General features: G+C 44.2%; 1 protein-coding gene and 1 non-coding gene across 5 annotated transcripts in view; both read right to left on the reverse strand.

The window, feature by feature from the left end:
- The window catches only part of SF3B3 (splicing factor 3b subunit 3), a 35,292-nt gene extending 17,856 nt beyond the window's left edge, over window positions 1-17,436 (reverse strand). Inside the window, exons 1-11 of one of the 4 annotated variants that reach the window (XM_035120225.2) lie at window positions 17,313-17,436; window positions 15,951-16,056; window positions 15,064-15,390; window positions 13,748-13,920; window positions 12,301-12,442; window positions 11,488-11,600; window positions 9,056-9,193; window positions 8,749-8,852; window positions 7,780-7,945; window positions 6,790-6,885; window positions 5,559-5,631 (exon numbers count right to left, since the gene is read on the reverse strand). In XM_035120225.2, the coding sequence (XP_034976116.2) occupies window positions 5,559-5,631; window positions 6,790-6,885; window positions 7,780-7,945; window positions 8,749-8,852; window positions 9,056-9,193; window positions 11,488-11,600; window positions 12,301-12,442; window positions 13,748-13,920; window positions 15,064-15,390; window positions 15,951-16,020 (1,402 nt within the window). In that variant the 5' untranslated portion in view covers window positions 16,021-16,056; window positions 17,313-17,436. Of the gene's footprint in view, window positions 1-5,558; window positions 5,632-6,789; window positions 6,886-7,779; window positions 7,946-8,748; window positions 8,853-9,055; window positions 9,194-11,487; window positions 11,601-12,300; window positions 12,443-13,747; window positions 13,921-15,063; window positions 15,391-15,950; window positions 16,057-17,139 lie in introns of all 4 variants that reach the window. The other 3 variants (XM_035120226.2, XM_035120224.2, XM_035120223.2) reach the window with 3 other exon arrangements.
- LOC118088033 (small nucleolar RNA SNORD111) lies at window positions 14,454-14,536 on the reverse strand. The gene has a single exon (XR_004692898.1). It is a non-coding gene; the product is annotated as a small nucleolar RNA SNORD111 (small nucleolar RNA).
- Window positions 17,437-17,806: the final 370 nt, after the last annotated feature.

A 17,806-nucleotide genomic window follows, 5' to 3' on the forward strand; every position in this document is an offset into this window, starting at 1 on the left:
TGAACTATTAAGTGCCAGATTGAGCAATGTGAGTCAGAGCAGGCTTTTGCAGAGCTAGAGAAACTTCTATGGCTTCACAGGTATAGACTGCATTGAACCATCAAAATGCAAGATTAGAAACCACTAGAAGCCCATGGTGGCAAGACCCCCACTTCTGCATCAAGATGCTCTTCTCTTTGTATCTTCCCACAATGGAGCCCTACAAGAACTCCAGGTCAAGCATTGTTGTACTTGCTAGAGTACAGCACAGCACAGCACAGTACAGTAGATGCTAAGTGGCAAGTCCAGTTTAGTTACCAGCAAAAAGACCAAGGGGATTTCTTGTTCAAGGGGCAGAAGGGAAAGAATTTGGCTGCACAGTTTTATGGAAATGAGTGGGGGCAAAAGGGAAGAATTAAACAGCAATACTGCCCAGGATGGATACCCGGGGGGGGGGGGCAACATAGATTCCACTGAAGTAAAAAAAAAAGTGGGGCTGGAGAAGAGACTCCAATGTTAACTAACATGGTGTCCACTCAGCTTGGAAAAGGGGAACATGAATACTTTCCAGTTATTTTCTATCCACAGAAACAAAATAGCTTATTCACATGTTTTAAATATAGAGCCAGAGATTACATAGGATTTAGATAAATGCATAGATACGTTAATATGAATTGTAATTGGTTGTAAGTTGCTTTGGGTTGCCTTGGGCAATATAAAGTAACTAACAAATTTAATAAACAACAAATAAATATGTAACATTTTGACAAACACTTCACTGTTCAGTTTCCTCACATTCATTCTGCCAATGAAACCATTTAGAAATTACCACTGTAGCAGAAAACATTTCCCCTGCTGGTGCAATCCCCAGTAGTGCTGCAAATATCCCCCAAAGGAAAGCCCTGCAGGGACACGGCCAGTTAGGGAAGACTGAATACTGAGCCAATGGATGGATACAAGGCTGCTTCCGTGTTCCTGTCACCTATGCTTGTGTGGCTGCATTCCATGTTGAGCACTCTCCAGCTTGGCCTTTTACAGGGGCAGCACACAAATCAGGATCTTAGGCTGTATATTTCTTTTCATCTGTAGACCACCAGCTGCAAAGAACTCAGATATGGAAAACAGCCATTCTAAAGAGTTAAATACCAACAGCGGACTGGCCCACCAAGCTCAAAGCCAATCCTATGCAGGCAGCAGGCAGGGGAACAAGCAGCTGAGCAACTCACACAGGAGGGCTCTAATTAGTTCAGATTCAATGTCAGAAACTAGATAACAGTAAACTTGTTACTTAAAGGTAAAGGTAAAGGGGCCCCTGACCATCAGGTCCAGTCGTGTCCGACTCTGGGGTTGCGGCGCTCATCTCGCTCTATAGGCCGAGGGAGCCGGCGTTTGTCCGCAGACAGCTTCCGGGTCATGTGGCCAGCATGACAAAGCTGCTTCTGGCGAACCAGAGCAGCACACAGAAACGCCGTTTACCTTCCCGCCGGAGCGGTCCCTATTTATCTACTTGCACTTTGATGTGCTTTCGAACTGCTAGGTGGGCAGGAGCTGGGACCAAGCAACGGGAGCTCACCCCGTTGCAGGGATTCGAACCGCCGACCTTCTGATCAGCAAGCCCTAGGCTCAGTGGATTAACCAACAGTGCCACCTGGGTCACCTAAAAACTTGTTACTTACATATATTTAATTTGTGCGAATTCAGCTTTATGTGCTCGGCAAATAAATTAAAAGGGGGGCAGGCATCCGGGGGGCACTTTCACAATATCATCCAATGTGTTTTGGCTATATGTGATTTTGGCTTTCGGTGCTATCCCCAGAATATAATCCCCACCCCCATAAATTGCAGGCTTACTGTATAGCCTTCACCAAACTGGTGCCCATCCAGCTGTTTTGGGTTGCTGGGGAAAGCTGATAGTCCAAAACAGATGAAAGGGCCCTAGGTTGGCAAAAGCAAAGCCATTCACACTTTTACTTGCTGACCTGAGTGGAACTCACTCCCACCTCAGTGCAGAAGTCCATGACATGTGCTCCTCTCTGACACAATAAAGCCTAAAACTGCCACCCAAGTCCTCCACAGATTCCTACTACAGTTCCAGATCAAGGCACTCAGGTGTTCAGATTCACCCATGTCATAAGCTGGATTTGACTGTAATGGATGCACAGGGTTCAGCAACAACAGGCAGCAAAGCTTCCTTATTCATGAAGCACAACCCCCCCCCCCGGCCCCTGTCCTCAGTCTGTTGGCATCTGACAACTGCCAGAACTAGCTTTTGGGGGAGCGGGCACTCCTGGACAACTATCAGAGTTCCCATGCAGCTTCATCCCTCATGTGTTTCCCCCACTCTTTTTATCGACACAATTCACTTTACCTTTTTTTAAACACAAGAAACAAATCAATTATTTGGAAAATCATAGTGTCCGAATAGTCAGAAGTTCATTATGGACTAGATTGCTAACAGCATCATTAGCACTGGGAATTCATTCACAAACATTATTTTTTCTTAAGATTCCTTTATTGTGGTTGCAGAAGTAACCTGTTAGCTCTAATGACAGTGCATACATGACATTCCTAACCCTATATCTCTTGGAAAAATTAAATGAAACTTATGCTCAGTGTTTGGCTGCTCCATAAAAGACAGCATCAGCAAAGTTTTGAGGGAGGGAGGAGGTGATCACAGCAGCACCTGAATCTCACCGTTTAAAAGTTGTAGAGATGTCTGTGATCTCATGCCTCTTAACTTTGCACACAGGTTTTAACTGCTGCATAAGCTATGCTGTATTAATTTGTCTTGCAAGTCATTTTGTGAGCAGCAGTGAAATAGTAACACCACCACCAACTTCCTGTGAAAGGCAGGGGAAGAGGAATCAAGACAGGCAAGCAGCACCTCCTTTCCCCTTCTCAGGACAGAGCAAGGTGAGGCCAACAGGATGAGTGAGCAGAGACAAGGTCCATCATGTGTCAACAGCACATCAGAGACAGCTGCCTGTATAGTTCATTTTGTACCTAGAGTGGGAACTCTGGTAAGGAACCATAGTCACTAAACCCACAACTCTGGGGTGTAGAAGGATATGTTATAATGAATATCTAGACTTTGTCCCTCCCCCCCCCAATTAAAATACTGGAATGCCCGGACCAGTGGGCAAGAACAGTTGGCAGTTCCCTATAGTTACAGGCATGTGAAGCTTAACTTTATCTTGAGAAAGGCTCCAAGGATGTGGAAAGCAATTGGACAGTAAAAGCCAGTTCTTATCCCAGGAGCTCAGGGGAGGGCTGAGGACTCAGATGGTACTTGGAATACTAACTTCTTACATACATTTTGTTGAGAGAGGTGTTTGCAAGAAAAGTAATTTTAAAAGAGCCTCAAGGTTGTGCCTCTTTCCCCCCCTCCAGTTACAGCCCCTGGCTGTAGGTACACACCTGTGGGAGGGGATCAGCACCTCCACCACCAGCCACCTGTGGAAGAAAAAAGAAGGCTTGGTATTGGTAGTAGCAGGGACCACATACCAGCCAAGGTTAGTATTTGCTTGGAAAGGGTTCATATGGCACACATGTAACATGAGAGAATGCAGAACTTCAGAAGCACAAGCCAGACACTGGCAGGATTACCACATTATGACCAAGTCAGTTTTGTACTACTGGCCTGGTTTGCACACAAAGTGAAGCCATTACAGTGGTAACTCTACTTACAAATTTAATGCGTTCCGAACGCACATTCGTAAGTTGAAAAAAATTGCAAGTCGAATCCCATAGGAATGCATTGGGAGAAAAATTCGTAAGTCGAAGCAACCCTATCTAAAAATTCGTAAGTAGAAAAAATCCTATCTAAACCGCATCCAAGATGGCAGGCGGAGCTCCATTTGTAAGTAGAGTTATTCGTAAGTAGAGTTATTCGTAAGTAGAGTTATTCGTAAGTAGAGTTATTCGTAAGTAGAGGTACCACTGTATTTGTTTGGCCATGTATATGGCACAAGTTGTACCACAGATAATAAAACCATGGCTTTCTTTTCCCAAGTTTGGTTTCTTTTCAAGCTGATCTTGCCGCATGTCTTTGTAGCTCAGTGAGGAGGTGGTGAGGTGGCCAAAGAAATAGTGATTGAAGAAATGTGATGGATTCATACATAATGGCAAGCCGTAATTAAAAACAAAACAAGGTTCCAAAGCCAACAAGAACCCACAGCTTCAAATTGTGGTTTGTTGGCAGTAAACAAACCATAGTTAAGCCCACTGGGCAGGGTACAACCCAACCATGGTTTAGCATTTCTTGGACACCAAGCCATTGCATTAACACATTACATGGTGAAAACTGGCAAACACCTGGTTAGAGGGAGCCATTAATAAATATGAAGTTCATCAAACAACTTTGTGCATGATGTAAAACTGAACCAGTAAAGCTCTCCTCCTGCCCAAGGTATTCTGCCCAAGGTATTTGGGGTCACCCAAACATTTATGAGGCACTGAAGTCCACATATAATGAATTTATTTTCACACATGGAACAAGTTGGAAGGCCATCTGTCATGGATGCTTTAGCTGAGATTCCTGCATTGCAGGGGGTTAGACTAGATGGCCCTTGGGTCCCTTCTAACTCTAAGACTCTAAGTTCCACTCCATGAAAAACCAACTGCTGTCTGGGTAAAGTATCACAGGGTTTTTCTTTCTGACCACCAGCCATGTGAATGACAAGCAACCCTTGCAGGTCAGGAAAGCATTTTCAGAGCAAATCTTGAACTGCTGAAAATACACAAAGGCTGATAAAAACAGGTCCTGGCTTTCCAGAGTACTGTGCTGGCTAGACAGCTGAGAACAGCACAGGTGTCGGCCCGCGGAGGTCTTGACTGGCCCATGAGGTGCCCGCTTGCGTGCTGCACTAAACCAACACAGCGCGGTGCAGGGACTAGCTTCCACAACACCGGAAATCGCATCAGCGCAGACACTGGAAATCGCGGGCACGCAATCCAGCCCATGGAGGGATCTCAGTGGGACCGATCCAGCCCAGGCATGATAAACCTTGCTGACCCCTGGATTAAGGCCTCTTCTTCTTCCACAGACAGATCAGGTTCTATTGCAATGATAATACACCCCAAGACAGAATGTCCCAGGACAGCCGCCCAGGTTGATTGCCCCAGTAGAGATTCCAGGAACACACAGAAGGCATAGTAGCACATAAGATACCAAAGGCTGTATGGCAAAGACAATTCCAGTAAAAGGCTGAGGGAACACCATGAGTTGCAATTATCATCTAGTAAGAGACACCAAGAAAGGCCATGACAGTGAGCTTCAAAGGCAACACTGCCAAGAGAGCACTGAACAGAATGCACCACATCCAAAGCAAGAGGGGCAACAGCACTGTCAGTGCTCCTGCTCTCAGCAGGAAAGGGCTCCTAAAAACCTACAAACAGGCAGATTTTCTCTCCTAGTTGGTATTTGTGCTTACTCCAGTTTAAGAATGTAAGTCATAATCCTGAGGCGGTAGATATGCTCTCCAGGCACAGCCATTTGAACCAAGGAAGATTACTTGTAGATCAACAATGACATTCAACTGCCATTTACCACGGCATTTGCATCACAGAAGACCACCTACCTTCAACATGCCTCCTCACTGTCCATACAGCATTGGGGTTACCAGGCAACTCTGAGACAGCCATTTCAGATACCTAGAGAGAAACAACTTTTATTAATGCTAAAAGGCTTAAACCAGAGCTTTGCTCCACCAAATAAAATGGACCTAATTATTACTACTGTATTACACAGGAGAAAACAAAATAATAATTCTGTTCTTCAACCACTATAAGACTGCTTTACACTGAACCCAACCACTGGAAAATCTAGCTCAGTATATTTCTCCAAAATCCTTTTTAAACAGAAGATTCCAGTGATTGAACCCAATACCTTCTTCACCCAATGCACATGCTATTTATGACTTCTTATGACATTCTCACGCAGTGCAGCAAAGGTGATTCACCCACCTGGCTCTAAAATCCAAACAAACTCTGAGATCAGTTAGGCTGACATTCTAGCCCAGGCATAGGCAAACTTTGCCCTCCAGATGTTTTGGGACTACAACTCCCATCATCCCTAGCTAACAGGACCAGTGGTCAGGGATGGTGGGAATTGGTGTCTCAAAACATCTGGAGGGCCGAGTTTGCCTATGCCTGTTCTAGCCCTATTCAAGCATTACAATTTTCAATCAAAGCACATGGATCAGCTTTCCCCATACATGAAACACCCTTCCACATTGCTGCTGCTGTTGTTGTTAACATTTATATACCGCTCTATACCCACAGATCTCAGGGCCCTCCATAACATTGCTTTACCAGGGCTGACAATTGCAAGGAGGCTTACAAACACCCTTGGAACCTTCCCACTCAATGTAGGGTCAGCATGTTAGTTGACAGGAGACAGGGCTGATGAGCATGGCCCCACACACTCCTCACGTCTTGATTTTTGTTTAGGCATAATGCAGTGCCTAGCCCCATGTGATCCCATGAGATTCACAGCCGAGTGTTCCCAGCCCTCACCTGAACCACTCCGCCACACTGGCTCTCCATCCTCCATCTTGTCTACATTCAGACTGCAGCAGCTTTCCATGGTTTCAAAAAGAGGCCTATCCCAGCCCTGCCATCCAAATCCTTTAACCAGAGACGCCAGGGGCTGAACCCAGAAACTTTTGCATGTCCAGAGCATCCCTACACCACCCATCACAAGGTTCAGCTTCAGAATACACCAGTGAATCCAATCTCATCTAACAAAAAAGGTTTCACCTAAGAGGAAGATCCAGAATGGCTTTGCTCTTCAAGTCCTGCCCTTCTTACCTCAAGTCCATGTCTAAGGACCCTCAGCGAGGATCGAGGCCCCCTCCCACAGGCCACATATAACTGGGGGGTGTCTTCATTAGCCAGATCAGCTATCTGCACAGAAAGCAGCCAAGATGCAGGGATAAGATCAGTTACCACTTTCAAAGCATCATAAATAGAGCTACAACATTTTATTCCCATTTGCATATGTGACTGCAGCAAAGGTTCCCACATTTGCCACTTGATAAACTGGTAATCTGCATTAATAACTAACGGCAAATGACATCAAGTGGGGAAGATATTCCCCTGAATTAGTCTCACAGTTGGAGCGATCTTTTATGGAAGAGCTCATCTTCCAACCTTTTACTCCATGTTTTTCAGATTTCAACTTTTCAGATTTCCCTTCAAAATTGTATTTAGGTTTTTTTAAATATACCGTATTTACCGGTGTATAAGACGTCTGGGCATATAAGACGGCCCCCAACTTTTCCAGTTAAAATATAAAGTTTGGGATATACTCGCCATATAAGAAATACGACCCGCCGTATAAGACGACCCCCAACTTTTGAGAAGATTTTGCTGGGTTAAAAAGTAGTCTTATACGCAGGAAAATACGGAACAACAACACACACAATAACAAATACAATAACAACAACAAGCAAAGAAAAATATATACGAAAACAATATCAAATCCATAAAATAGGGTTCTCCGAACCCCGTGACTACCCCCCGCCCCGGTTCCCTTAAGTTTTCTTTTCAGCTGCGTATCATTTCTACTCCAAATTATTATTTTTTACCTCAGATTTCCTGTACTATTTCTAAAATTACAAGTGTTTTAAAAATCCTGCCAATGCATTAACCTGTTTACAATACTTTTGCAAATACATAATAAATATTTCCCGTTTTATTTTAATTTCTTGTCGTCTTGATTTCTGAGCTTTCCAGTTAACAGGTCAACACAGACCCCAGCAGCTTGTCACAAGCTATGGGACAAAGCACACAGCATACCTGACAACACAAGATGGGAGACAGGCTGTCCAGTTCATCCACCAGCACCAAGTTCTTGAGAGGCCGAGGCTGGAAAAAGAATGTGTCTCCTTCCTCCAAGGGCATGGCAGAGGAGAACTCTGGCTCCTCATCATCATCCCCCAGATGAGCAATCTGATAGAGGTAGCTGCAAAGAGAAGAGGGAGGCTCTAGAAGGGCCACTTCTGATGAAACAAGACCGTTTCCTCCCCACCGCAGGCTTTGCTATTTCAATTATGTCCAAGATGTAGGGCTGCTTGCTGAAGAAAACACTTCGAGCAAGGATAAAGAAGAGCAGCTGAGGGGCGAAGTTTAAGACACATCTTCACATCCTCATTTGTCTATCTCAGGGGTTGTCAACCTGGTCACTACCGCCCACTAGTGGGCATTTCAGGATTCTAGGTGGGTGGTAGGGGGTTCTACGACACAAGCTGAATCCTCCTTCCATCAAGCACTGGTGGGCGGTGAGGAAATGTTACCATCAAGAAAGATGCATTAGTGGGCAGTACGTATAAAAAGGTTGACTACCGCTGGTCTATCTGTAGAAAGGGCAAACAATACGATATGCTCTCTGCCCCAGATCCTTTCTCTCTTCCTGTGAATGAAATGTCACACCATGAGCTATATGTGTATAGACATGTTTAGGCCTCACTGGCTAAACAAATCTAAAAATTTATCCCAACATAACAACCCACAACAGCCATGTTTGCTGTAAGATTCTTAAAACAGGACATTTACACACTCCTTGATGAAACTGGCAAGATGAAGCCAACCAGGCAGGTCATACCTGTGGTTGGTTGCAAGGGTCTGAGGTTCTGCCACAACTTGAACAATTTCCAGATTTGGAGAAGGAAAGGTAGCCACTGCATGTGTGCTTTGCAGAACATCAACAGCATTACCACGCTTAAAAAATCAGCAACCCTTCAGAAAGAAGTTGGAGATTTTACTTACTGGTTTCCAAACTCAGAAGCCACAAAGAGGAACCCAGTTTTCAGCACACACATGGCAGCAGCGACAGGAACTGTATCAAAGTACTTGAGTCGAATTTCTGTTACCTGAAACCACCACAAATGAGTTACTGCTTGATGTGGATATGATAGTTCACACAGCACCCATTCTCCTTCCCTCCCCCTCGCAAACATTTCTCTCTCTCTCTCTCTCTCTCTCTCTCTCTCTCTCTCACACACACACACACACACACACACACACACACACACACAAACCAACCAAACATTCATGAACACAGCAGGAGACGTACCATGTCTTCATCAGTCTCCAAGGTGATTTTGAAGATGTCACCCTGCTCAGTCTGAGCCAAGAAGAAGAACATAGACTTGGTCTTGTGTGTAGCAGAGCAGACAAAAATCATGCCTCTTTCAGGGTCATCCAAGTCATTCTGCCAGAAGTAACAGCAAGTCAGACTCAAAGGCAGAAGCTGCTCTAATGGAATCACAGCTAGAAATCACCTTTGTTAATGGCTTCCCTACTGCAGATATCACCCCTCTTTATAGCAGCTTTGTCAGGCTCCCTCACTGCTTTCTTCCATTCTGGGAAAGTTCTTCTCCTGCTAGTCTTCCTTCCTGGGCCTTCTGGGATGCTGCTCCCCACCCCGCTATCAAGCCACTTCCCTCGCTTCTTTCGCTGGGCCTTGCAGGAACTACAGTGGCACCTCGGATTAAGAACTTAATTCGTTCTGGAGGTCAGTTCTTAACCTGAAACTGTTCTTAACCCGAGGTAACACTTTAGCTAATGGGGCCTCCCGCCGCTGCCACGCAAATTCTGTTCTCATCACAGTACTATTTCTGGGTTAGCAGAGTCTGTAACCTGAAGCGTCTGTAACCTGAAGCATCTGTAACCCGAGGTACCACTGTATAAGCCTCACCATCCCTGGTCCCCAGCTCTCCCTCCCCCCCACCCTCACCATCAAATATCAATTTCCAACATGATCTATTTATTAAATTAATTATATCCCCCGACTCTTGCCAAAGCACTTCAATACCTTACAAGTAAACATTAAAACATAAAATTAAACTACCAACAAAAAGAACATTGAAAGCGGTGGCTTGCAGCGGAACAAAAACATAAACCTTAGAACTGCAGCTCAAGGGTCTCAATCACCCTCTGAAAGAGGACCATTTGTAGTTGCTGCCTGAAGACTAAAGCAACAAAGGAGTCTGTACCCCAGCTCACCCAGACGGGAGGGACAGCCCTCTCTCAGGGATGTCTTTGACTGTCTAATATAGATTTGCAATTTAAAAACCTCTAGACAGTATCTTCTGTGTCCTGCACAACACCAAGTACCGTATACACAGTCATACCTGATGTTGTGTCCGCTGCGGGTTGCGGTTTTTCATGATACGAACAAATGGTTTCACCCCACGCACATGCATAAAAGCGTTCTGCACACTTTGCGCATGCGCAGAAGCACTCTATCGCACTTTCGCAAAAGCGCCACTCAGGTTGCTGACTTTTCTGGGTGCAAACGGCACCCCGGAACAGGTCAGGTCCGCAACCCAAGGTACCACTGTACCGGCACTTAGTACGTAATCACCAACAATGCTTGATCAGAAAGAAATGCCATCTCCAGAATAAGCATCAGAGAAGAGACATCAACTCATCACATCAAGCCACAACAGCATTTTCACTTTCAGTTAACAATTAGCAGTACAGTGGCACCTCTGGTTGCGAACGGGATCCGTTCCAGAGGTTTGGCCGGATCCCGAGGTTTTCAAAACCTGAGAAGCAGTAGACCGCTTCTGCGCATGCACACACGGCAAAACACTTCTGGGTTTGCCGCTTTCGCAACCTGAAATTCATGTTACCCGAGGGTAAAGTAGGTGCTATTGTACTTCCATACTTACTCATTTCTATCATAACAGTTTCAGATACCAGTAAATTAATATTTTTGTGGCTGGTCCTATAATGAGCCACTCTACACCACCGGCTGAAGACTATGCACCCCTACCCTCAACTGACCGGCCTCCATCACCAGCTGCCACTACTGCTAGCCACCCAACTGGGTCCTTCCTCCCATAAAGCAAGGATGGCCCAGGTGCTCTCCTTGGTGCCTTTCTCATGCCTTGCTCAGAATAAGGCACAGTAGGCAAGATCACCCTGCAAAGTGCATGCATTGTTGCCATTTTGCTGTGAGGAAAGCTAATACTGTTTAAGAGTATTTTCCACAGTTATGACAAAGTGGTGATGGAGTATGCACTTTCTAGAGCAACCTCTTCCACAATTATTGCAGAGTCTACCAGTACAGCTGCTGGAGGTGGCAATGGTGGTCTGCCTGCCTAGCTCAGGCAGCACAGTCCCTTGTGGACTCTTCAGATATGTTGTTACATAGATTCAAATTTCTAATGATCCCTAAAAGTCTTAGCAAGACAGTGAGCACTGAGAGAATTTTGTGAATTTTGCAAAATCATAAGTCAACCTTTTGCTGCCAGCTCTTACTAGCTGATATGGAAAAGCAGTTAAAAAGCAAGGTGTGGCATGGGAAAATCCACTCCATGGAAGCCCAAGTTCACTAAGAACATCAATGAAGCCTACACAGCTTTGTTAATAATGCATTCATCTTCATACAAATGCTGCGTTTTCTGGCCAAACCTGAAAGATGAACCATTTTTTCAGCTGCCCAAAGAATGCTACTGGGATATTCCTTTAGGGTGAAAAAAGCTACAAGATCCTTACCCTTCTCCTGGGAATGGGACATCGGATATCTGGTTGGTCACCAAAGTTTTTGTAGGTGATGTAGTTTTCAGAACAAATCAGCACTCCACTGGGACCATCAGAACCTCCAGGAACTGACGAATAAAAGAAACATGTTGTAAGAAGCTGAAGAAGAGCAGCTGCATCTATAGTTTCGTCTGGTTCTTGTGGAACTGGTTTACCCAAGGTATACTTGAGAACAAACTGCACAAGTTTGCCACCATTTTCAGGCTGAAGAGGGGTCTGTGTTCAAGCAGAGGAATTGAAAGCAAGGAGGGACTTGCAAATATCCGATGTTTCTTTCAACAGCATGACCCAACTGGTTGGCAGGCCAGCTCTACTACTCTGGCTGCCCCTCTGCCAATCCTGCCCTGTCCAGTATTGGCCTGGCTGCCAGACTACTTGGTAGTAATGTATTCGTGTTTGAATGTCTGCTGCAATAAGACAATGTCATGGTTTCGGCTAAGGTGCAGACAATCATCAGGGTAGCAAAGAAAAGCACAGGATGAGAGGGTTACATATGGTGAGCTTTCATTAATCTGATGGTTTCTGCCTACTAAGTAACAGAGGTCTCCACTTTTTAACCTACTTCAGTGTTCCAATGTAGAGCATGGAGTGGAAATACTTGTTGCACTTTTGTAAAGCATGGCACAAAAGCAACTATCAAGGATATGTAATTTTCATTCATCAAGTATAGCTTGAGCCTACAGAAAATGTGCATTTGTCTCAAGCAGTTCTTTCTGACATCTTAGGATAATGCCTTTTCCCTAAAAGGACTGGAAATGGTAGCAGTACCTGTAATAAGGAAGTTGCCATGTTCTTCCAAGGGTTCACTGTATTTCCTGACAACATGGTTCAAACCCAGATCTAACTCATAAAATGTCAAGGTTTGCTGGGTGTTGGCTGCCGCTTCTCCTGTGGGGTCATTGTCAGCTTCCTGTGGAAAACAATACGTGTACCAACAATAAATTAGTGTCATACTCTGCCTCGTAAGAGAACATACATTTGGATACAATTTTAACATAAGCTGTCCTGGAAATTTCAACTGAAGAATACTATATAATTGTTCATAATAAAGTGAAAAAATTAAGAATAATAAAGCAGACTGAATAGGTTTGCCTGCACTGTAAGAGAAGGTCCCGAAAGACAAAACTGCCATGAATAAATTTTTTAAAATATCCAATAGTTCAGAAACCGATTATTCAGTCTGCCACCTGCCTGTTTATCTGGTGCAGCAACTGACCCTATTGCCACAAAATCAATGCAACATAATATATAAGAATTACTTATAAAAATTAAAATTATGTTTTGTTCTTTGTAAACCACCGTTTAACCATTTTGGTGAAGGGCAGTACAGAGACCTCTAATATGAACTTATAATCAAACTAACCAATAAAAACACCCCAAAGCACTTCAAGAGACATCCATGCAGCTCCTCTCTTACAGTTCCTATCCCACATGTATCCAGAGTTGACATAACTTAAATAACGAACACACATTCTCCACCTGCCTCCCCAATTCCTCTACTGTTTCCCTGTGTCTGTTTTAGAATGGAAACCTCTTAAGGGTACAGGAAAATAAAATAATAATAATAATAATAATAATAATAATAATAATAAATTATTTATACCCCACCCATCTGGCTGGGTTTCCCCAGCCACTCTGGGCGGCTTCCAACTGAATATTAAAAACAGTACAGCATCAAATATATCATACCGGTGCATACATGACACTATATACACAACAAATAGTAATACTGTTGTTGTTATTAATATGCCACTAAGAACAAACTACTAGTACAAATTCAGGTGAGGTGCCCTCTGATCTTAGGCTGTGTTCTCTCTAAGCCCAAAGTCAAGGACTTGGGCACCTTTGGAGACCACCTGCTCTCCGCAATCACTTGCTTGCCCACCAAGGCCTGTTTCCCTCCTTGCCCTTCTGATCTGTTTATGTACTCGGTCATGTGACCTGCCTAACTCTGATAGTGGGGACCTAACCCATGGCGGCACTGGAGGCCTCCTCCACGCCATCCAGAGAAATATCTATGTTGCTGTATTATGGAGAATACGATGAAAGACAGCTCACTTATAAGAAGGGCATACTAAGCATATTGGAGAATTTGAAGATGGACGGTTGACTTTGTTGACAAATGAGTCAACAAGGTGTTAGTTGCATTTTTTAAAAAGAGACACACAAACAGTTGAGCAGGGAAGAGTCACCAGAGAGACGAATTCCTCAATACCTCATAATCCATTTCCAGACAGGCAAACATGGGATTTTCAAACCCGACATCTACTCCAACTACATGGTAAACCAAGGTGTTGGCTTTATGCGCTTCTAATGGGGAAGAAATTGTGAGTCGGGCTGCGGCATCTCTGTTCAGAATGTACACTAGCTTCTGCTTCTCAATGGCACCTACAAAGAGATAGACAGAGAGAACATTAGGAATACAGAAGCAGAAGATGTCTGCACTTTAATGCTTAAGGTGCCCAAGCCCTACTCTTGCATAAGCAGGCCTTGCAGTCATCTCAAAACAGAGCAGTTTTCCTCTGCTACTTTCCTGTTGGAAGAACCAGTAGTTGCATTCAGATGTAACACTAAACCAGTTTAACATTAGTTGAACCACAGCAGGACTTGGGTTTCACACACTCATCCTCTTCCGGACTACAAGAGCCGAAACTGCCATTGTCATAGTGCAGCCCCATATAAAGAAATGGTGGCATTAAGGCAGCTGCATACCCTCTTATAACCATGGCAGTGAAGGCTCACCTGAAGACAACATTTTACTAATCACAGGATGGTAAACAATTAGAAAACCATGTTCAACATTCAATGTTTTTACAGATCCACTTTAGCCGCTAAGGTTTGTATCAAACCCCAAAATTACATTCCAGCTTTAAAAAAAAATTGGCATGATGCATGCAAATGAAAATGGGCATTTATGATGAGAACCTGATCAGAATTGGATCCAAATGTCTCCATGTCTTATGTCAGAGAAGAGACATGAATTCCTAATCATCACTTCAGGGAAGAGAAAACTGGTTGCAACAGATACATAGGGCTCAAGTGCTTTTCTTCAAACTGAAACCCACAGAAGGTTCCACTTACACCCCATTAAGCAAACTAAGCTGTGTTTCTAAGTTCAGTTTTCTGCAGTCATACACATAACCACATCAAGTACCAAATGGGTAGCAGGGAAGTATTTTAAATTATACTACATTCCAACAAATTCTTTGTAACATGGAATCACCCTGATTGGCTGAGAGTAAATCTAGCTGAAGTGGCTAAGAGTGTAACTGGGAATCCCTGGTCTAAATATCAACTCAACCACAAACTCACTTAGATGGCCTAAGGAAACTCACAACTTCTCAGTTCCCATTTGCAACACAGATCTAGTTGCACTGGGATTGCCACTAAAAGCACTTTTGATTGGAGCGGTTTCAAAACCTAAACCAAGGATAGAAAAACCAACCAGTGTTTCTTATCCAAATCATTTCTCCCATTCAGTTATTCAACAGTATTATACAGCTACCACTGAAAACAACCATCCCAACTTACTGATCATGACAGCTCGCCCTTTAGGATCCACAGCCAAATACTGTCCAGGAACAATTCTGCGACAGCCACTCTTGCCAAAAGTTTCCTGGTGAATCTTCTCAAACACATTTTTTGAGGGCTGATATTCCAAGATAACAATGCGACCTGAATCACTGCCCACCACAATGTAGTCTTTGGTTCCACCAGTTAATCTGAAGGCCATGAGAGAGCGAATGATTCCAAAGACTTCCACTGTCAGCAAAGTATGAACTTTTCCTGTGTTCGGATCAGGACGAAGCAACTCCAAGATTTTGCCTCGAGAAACAACAATTTCTTGTTGTTTGGTACCTAAAAAGAAAAGAAAAACCTGATCATCAGCCAAAGAGGAAGATGGCCAAAGCATCAGCACTTCTCTATCAAACCTCCCATTGCTCCTTACAAGTTCAAAAGTGCCTTGTAGGTTTGTTTTCCCTACCTGACTTGTGACCACTTTTTACAGAGAACACATAAGTAGTCGTTCTGAAACTGATTCAGACCAGAAATCAGAATACCAAATCTTGAATCAGAATTGGAGGTCAACAGACAAGCTGCTTACTTTTCAAAAGCATATTGCTCTGCTATCCATATACATGATGTGTGGCCACTTAACCCTACCCTTCCTTGCCTTTTGATAAGCCACTCACTAAGCCAAGGAAAAAAGTGAAAACGTTGCAAGCCTAACTACTGCCTGATGTCTGAAGAGGTTCAGAAAACTTAGTTTATTTGGCCCAGAAAAATATGACAAAGTTGAGATCCCATATTCTACAAGAATCTCTGCCATTCTGAACAAAATTGCAGAAATACATGCTATGTCTAATATCAAACTATGCTTTCACCTTTCATCTAAGCTTTCAGTCAGAACTGAGTACCTGAAAAGTTGCCATGGATGGCATAACTGATCCCAGTGGCTCGCTGCAGAGTTAGGTTATAAAGGAACATGGTGCCGATTGATATCACTTCACCTCAGTTCACCTGCTGAGAAAAGGAACACCAAGCAGTTAATACACTATGCATGTTTTTTTTAAAACTTGTTCAATTCTGACCACACATTAACATAAATGCCAGTTGGTGGAGAAAACTTGAATGTTAAACCCATTTGAGAGATGGTTCATATGAACACTTCACAGACTGAAAAACCTCAACGAGGTGGTTTCTCCTTCCTAACTTTACACAAAGCAAAATGCTCCTATGAAGGAATCAAGTGTTAAAACTTAAAGTAATGGGCACCCTGAAAAAATCTGTTTTCTAATTTTAATGATGAATCAACATCAACTTGCAGTTTCACTGGAGGGGATACAAACTTCTTACAATGTTACTTAATAGATTCACATATTACAAAGGAGCAGACATTCCCAGAGTAAAGGTAAAGGTAAAGGAACCCCTGACCATTAGGTCCAGTCGCAAACAACTCTGGAATTGCAGTGCTCATCTTGCTTCCCCGTACAGTTTCCGGGTCATGTGGCCAGCATGACCACATGACAAGAGTAGCAGCCATTAAATCTCCTGCAGCTAATACAACTAAATATTTTGTGGCATGTTAAAGACGCAAACATTATTATGAGATAATATTTTATGGACTAAAGTCCAGCTCACCAAACAATTATTTTAAAAAGTATTAGACAACTTAAAAGATGTATGGCATGATCAGGGAGAACAATTTTAACAGGCCTTGTTTCTGAGTAGACATGCACAGGACTGCACGGTTGCATGAATCCTGACCACATTCACTTTCGAGTACACATGCAGTAGAGATGGGCGGAGAAATAAGTCTCTTACAAATAAAGAGCAGCACCGTTCTCTCCACGTTGACTCAAACGTAAGTACTACCGCCCTCAATGGGGCTTCCACCTCCACAATAAACCTGCCTTTGTATTGTAAGTTATGTGGGTTAAAACAATGAAGGGTCGGGCTTAAACCCTGCACGAAAAACTCCCTCGTGGTTTGCGAAAAAGCAGCGCGCGTCTTACAGCTGCTGCTAGGCGACCCCCTCCCCTCAGTGGGCAAAGTGAAAATAAGGCAAGATTGTCCAGAGAAGTGTAAAAAGCGCGGCGCCCTCACCGCCTGCTTGTCCAGAGCTCTTTCCCGCTCGCACCGGCGTCGCCCAGCAACGGTCCACTCAAGGGCCTCGGTAACACCGCGCGCGTGGCAGCCTACAAATACGCCATGTCCTCCTCCCGCCGGGGATTAGAGAAGTTGCAGCTTAATTCTGAAAGGGAACTGGCAGCGTTTACCGCAGGAGCAGCGCGGATGGCGGCGGATCCTGCCGCTGCTTCACTTCCTCCACAGCCCGCACTCAAGCACCGCCATTGCCCCAGCGGCCTCCCGCGCTCTTGGGTCCTTCCACGTAAGTAGCGCGGAACTGAGCGATTAGGCTGACCTCGCCGTGCCAGAAGCAACCCCCGCGCGGCTTGAACTGTTCCACTTTACCCGTTTTAGCCTGGAGTTGTTTTGCTCTGGAAGTAATCTCACCATTTTATTCTGCAATAGAAACGCCGCTGCTGGTGGTTGTCCCCCCCCCATCCACCCCCGAGACACAGGCAATAGCTTAGGCATCTATATTAATGTCCCGGATGTGACGATTTGTCTGCGATATTTTGGGTCTATTTTCGGTAGACGTATACACGGACGCCGGAAGCCGGATTCAAATTTGGACGCTCCCACTAGGAGCTTCACGGTCTTTTCTGTCCATTCTCCTGCCAGACTCTGCCTGCCTGTGCTCCGTTGC

The sequence above is a fragment of the Zootoca vivipara genome, chromosome 6 (assembly GCF_963506605.1).
Source record: "Zootoca vivipara chromosome 6, rZooViv1.1, whole genome shotgun sequence".
Lineage (NCBI taxonomy): Eukaryota > Metazoa > Chordata > Lepidosauria > Squamata > Lacertidae > Zootoca > Zootoca vivipara.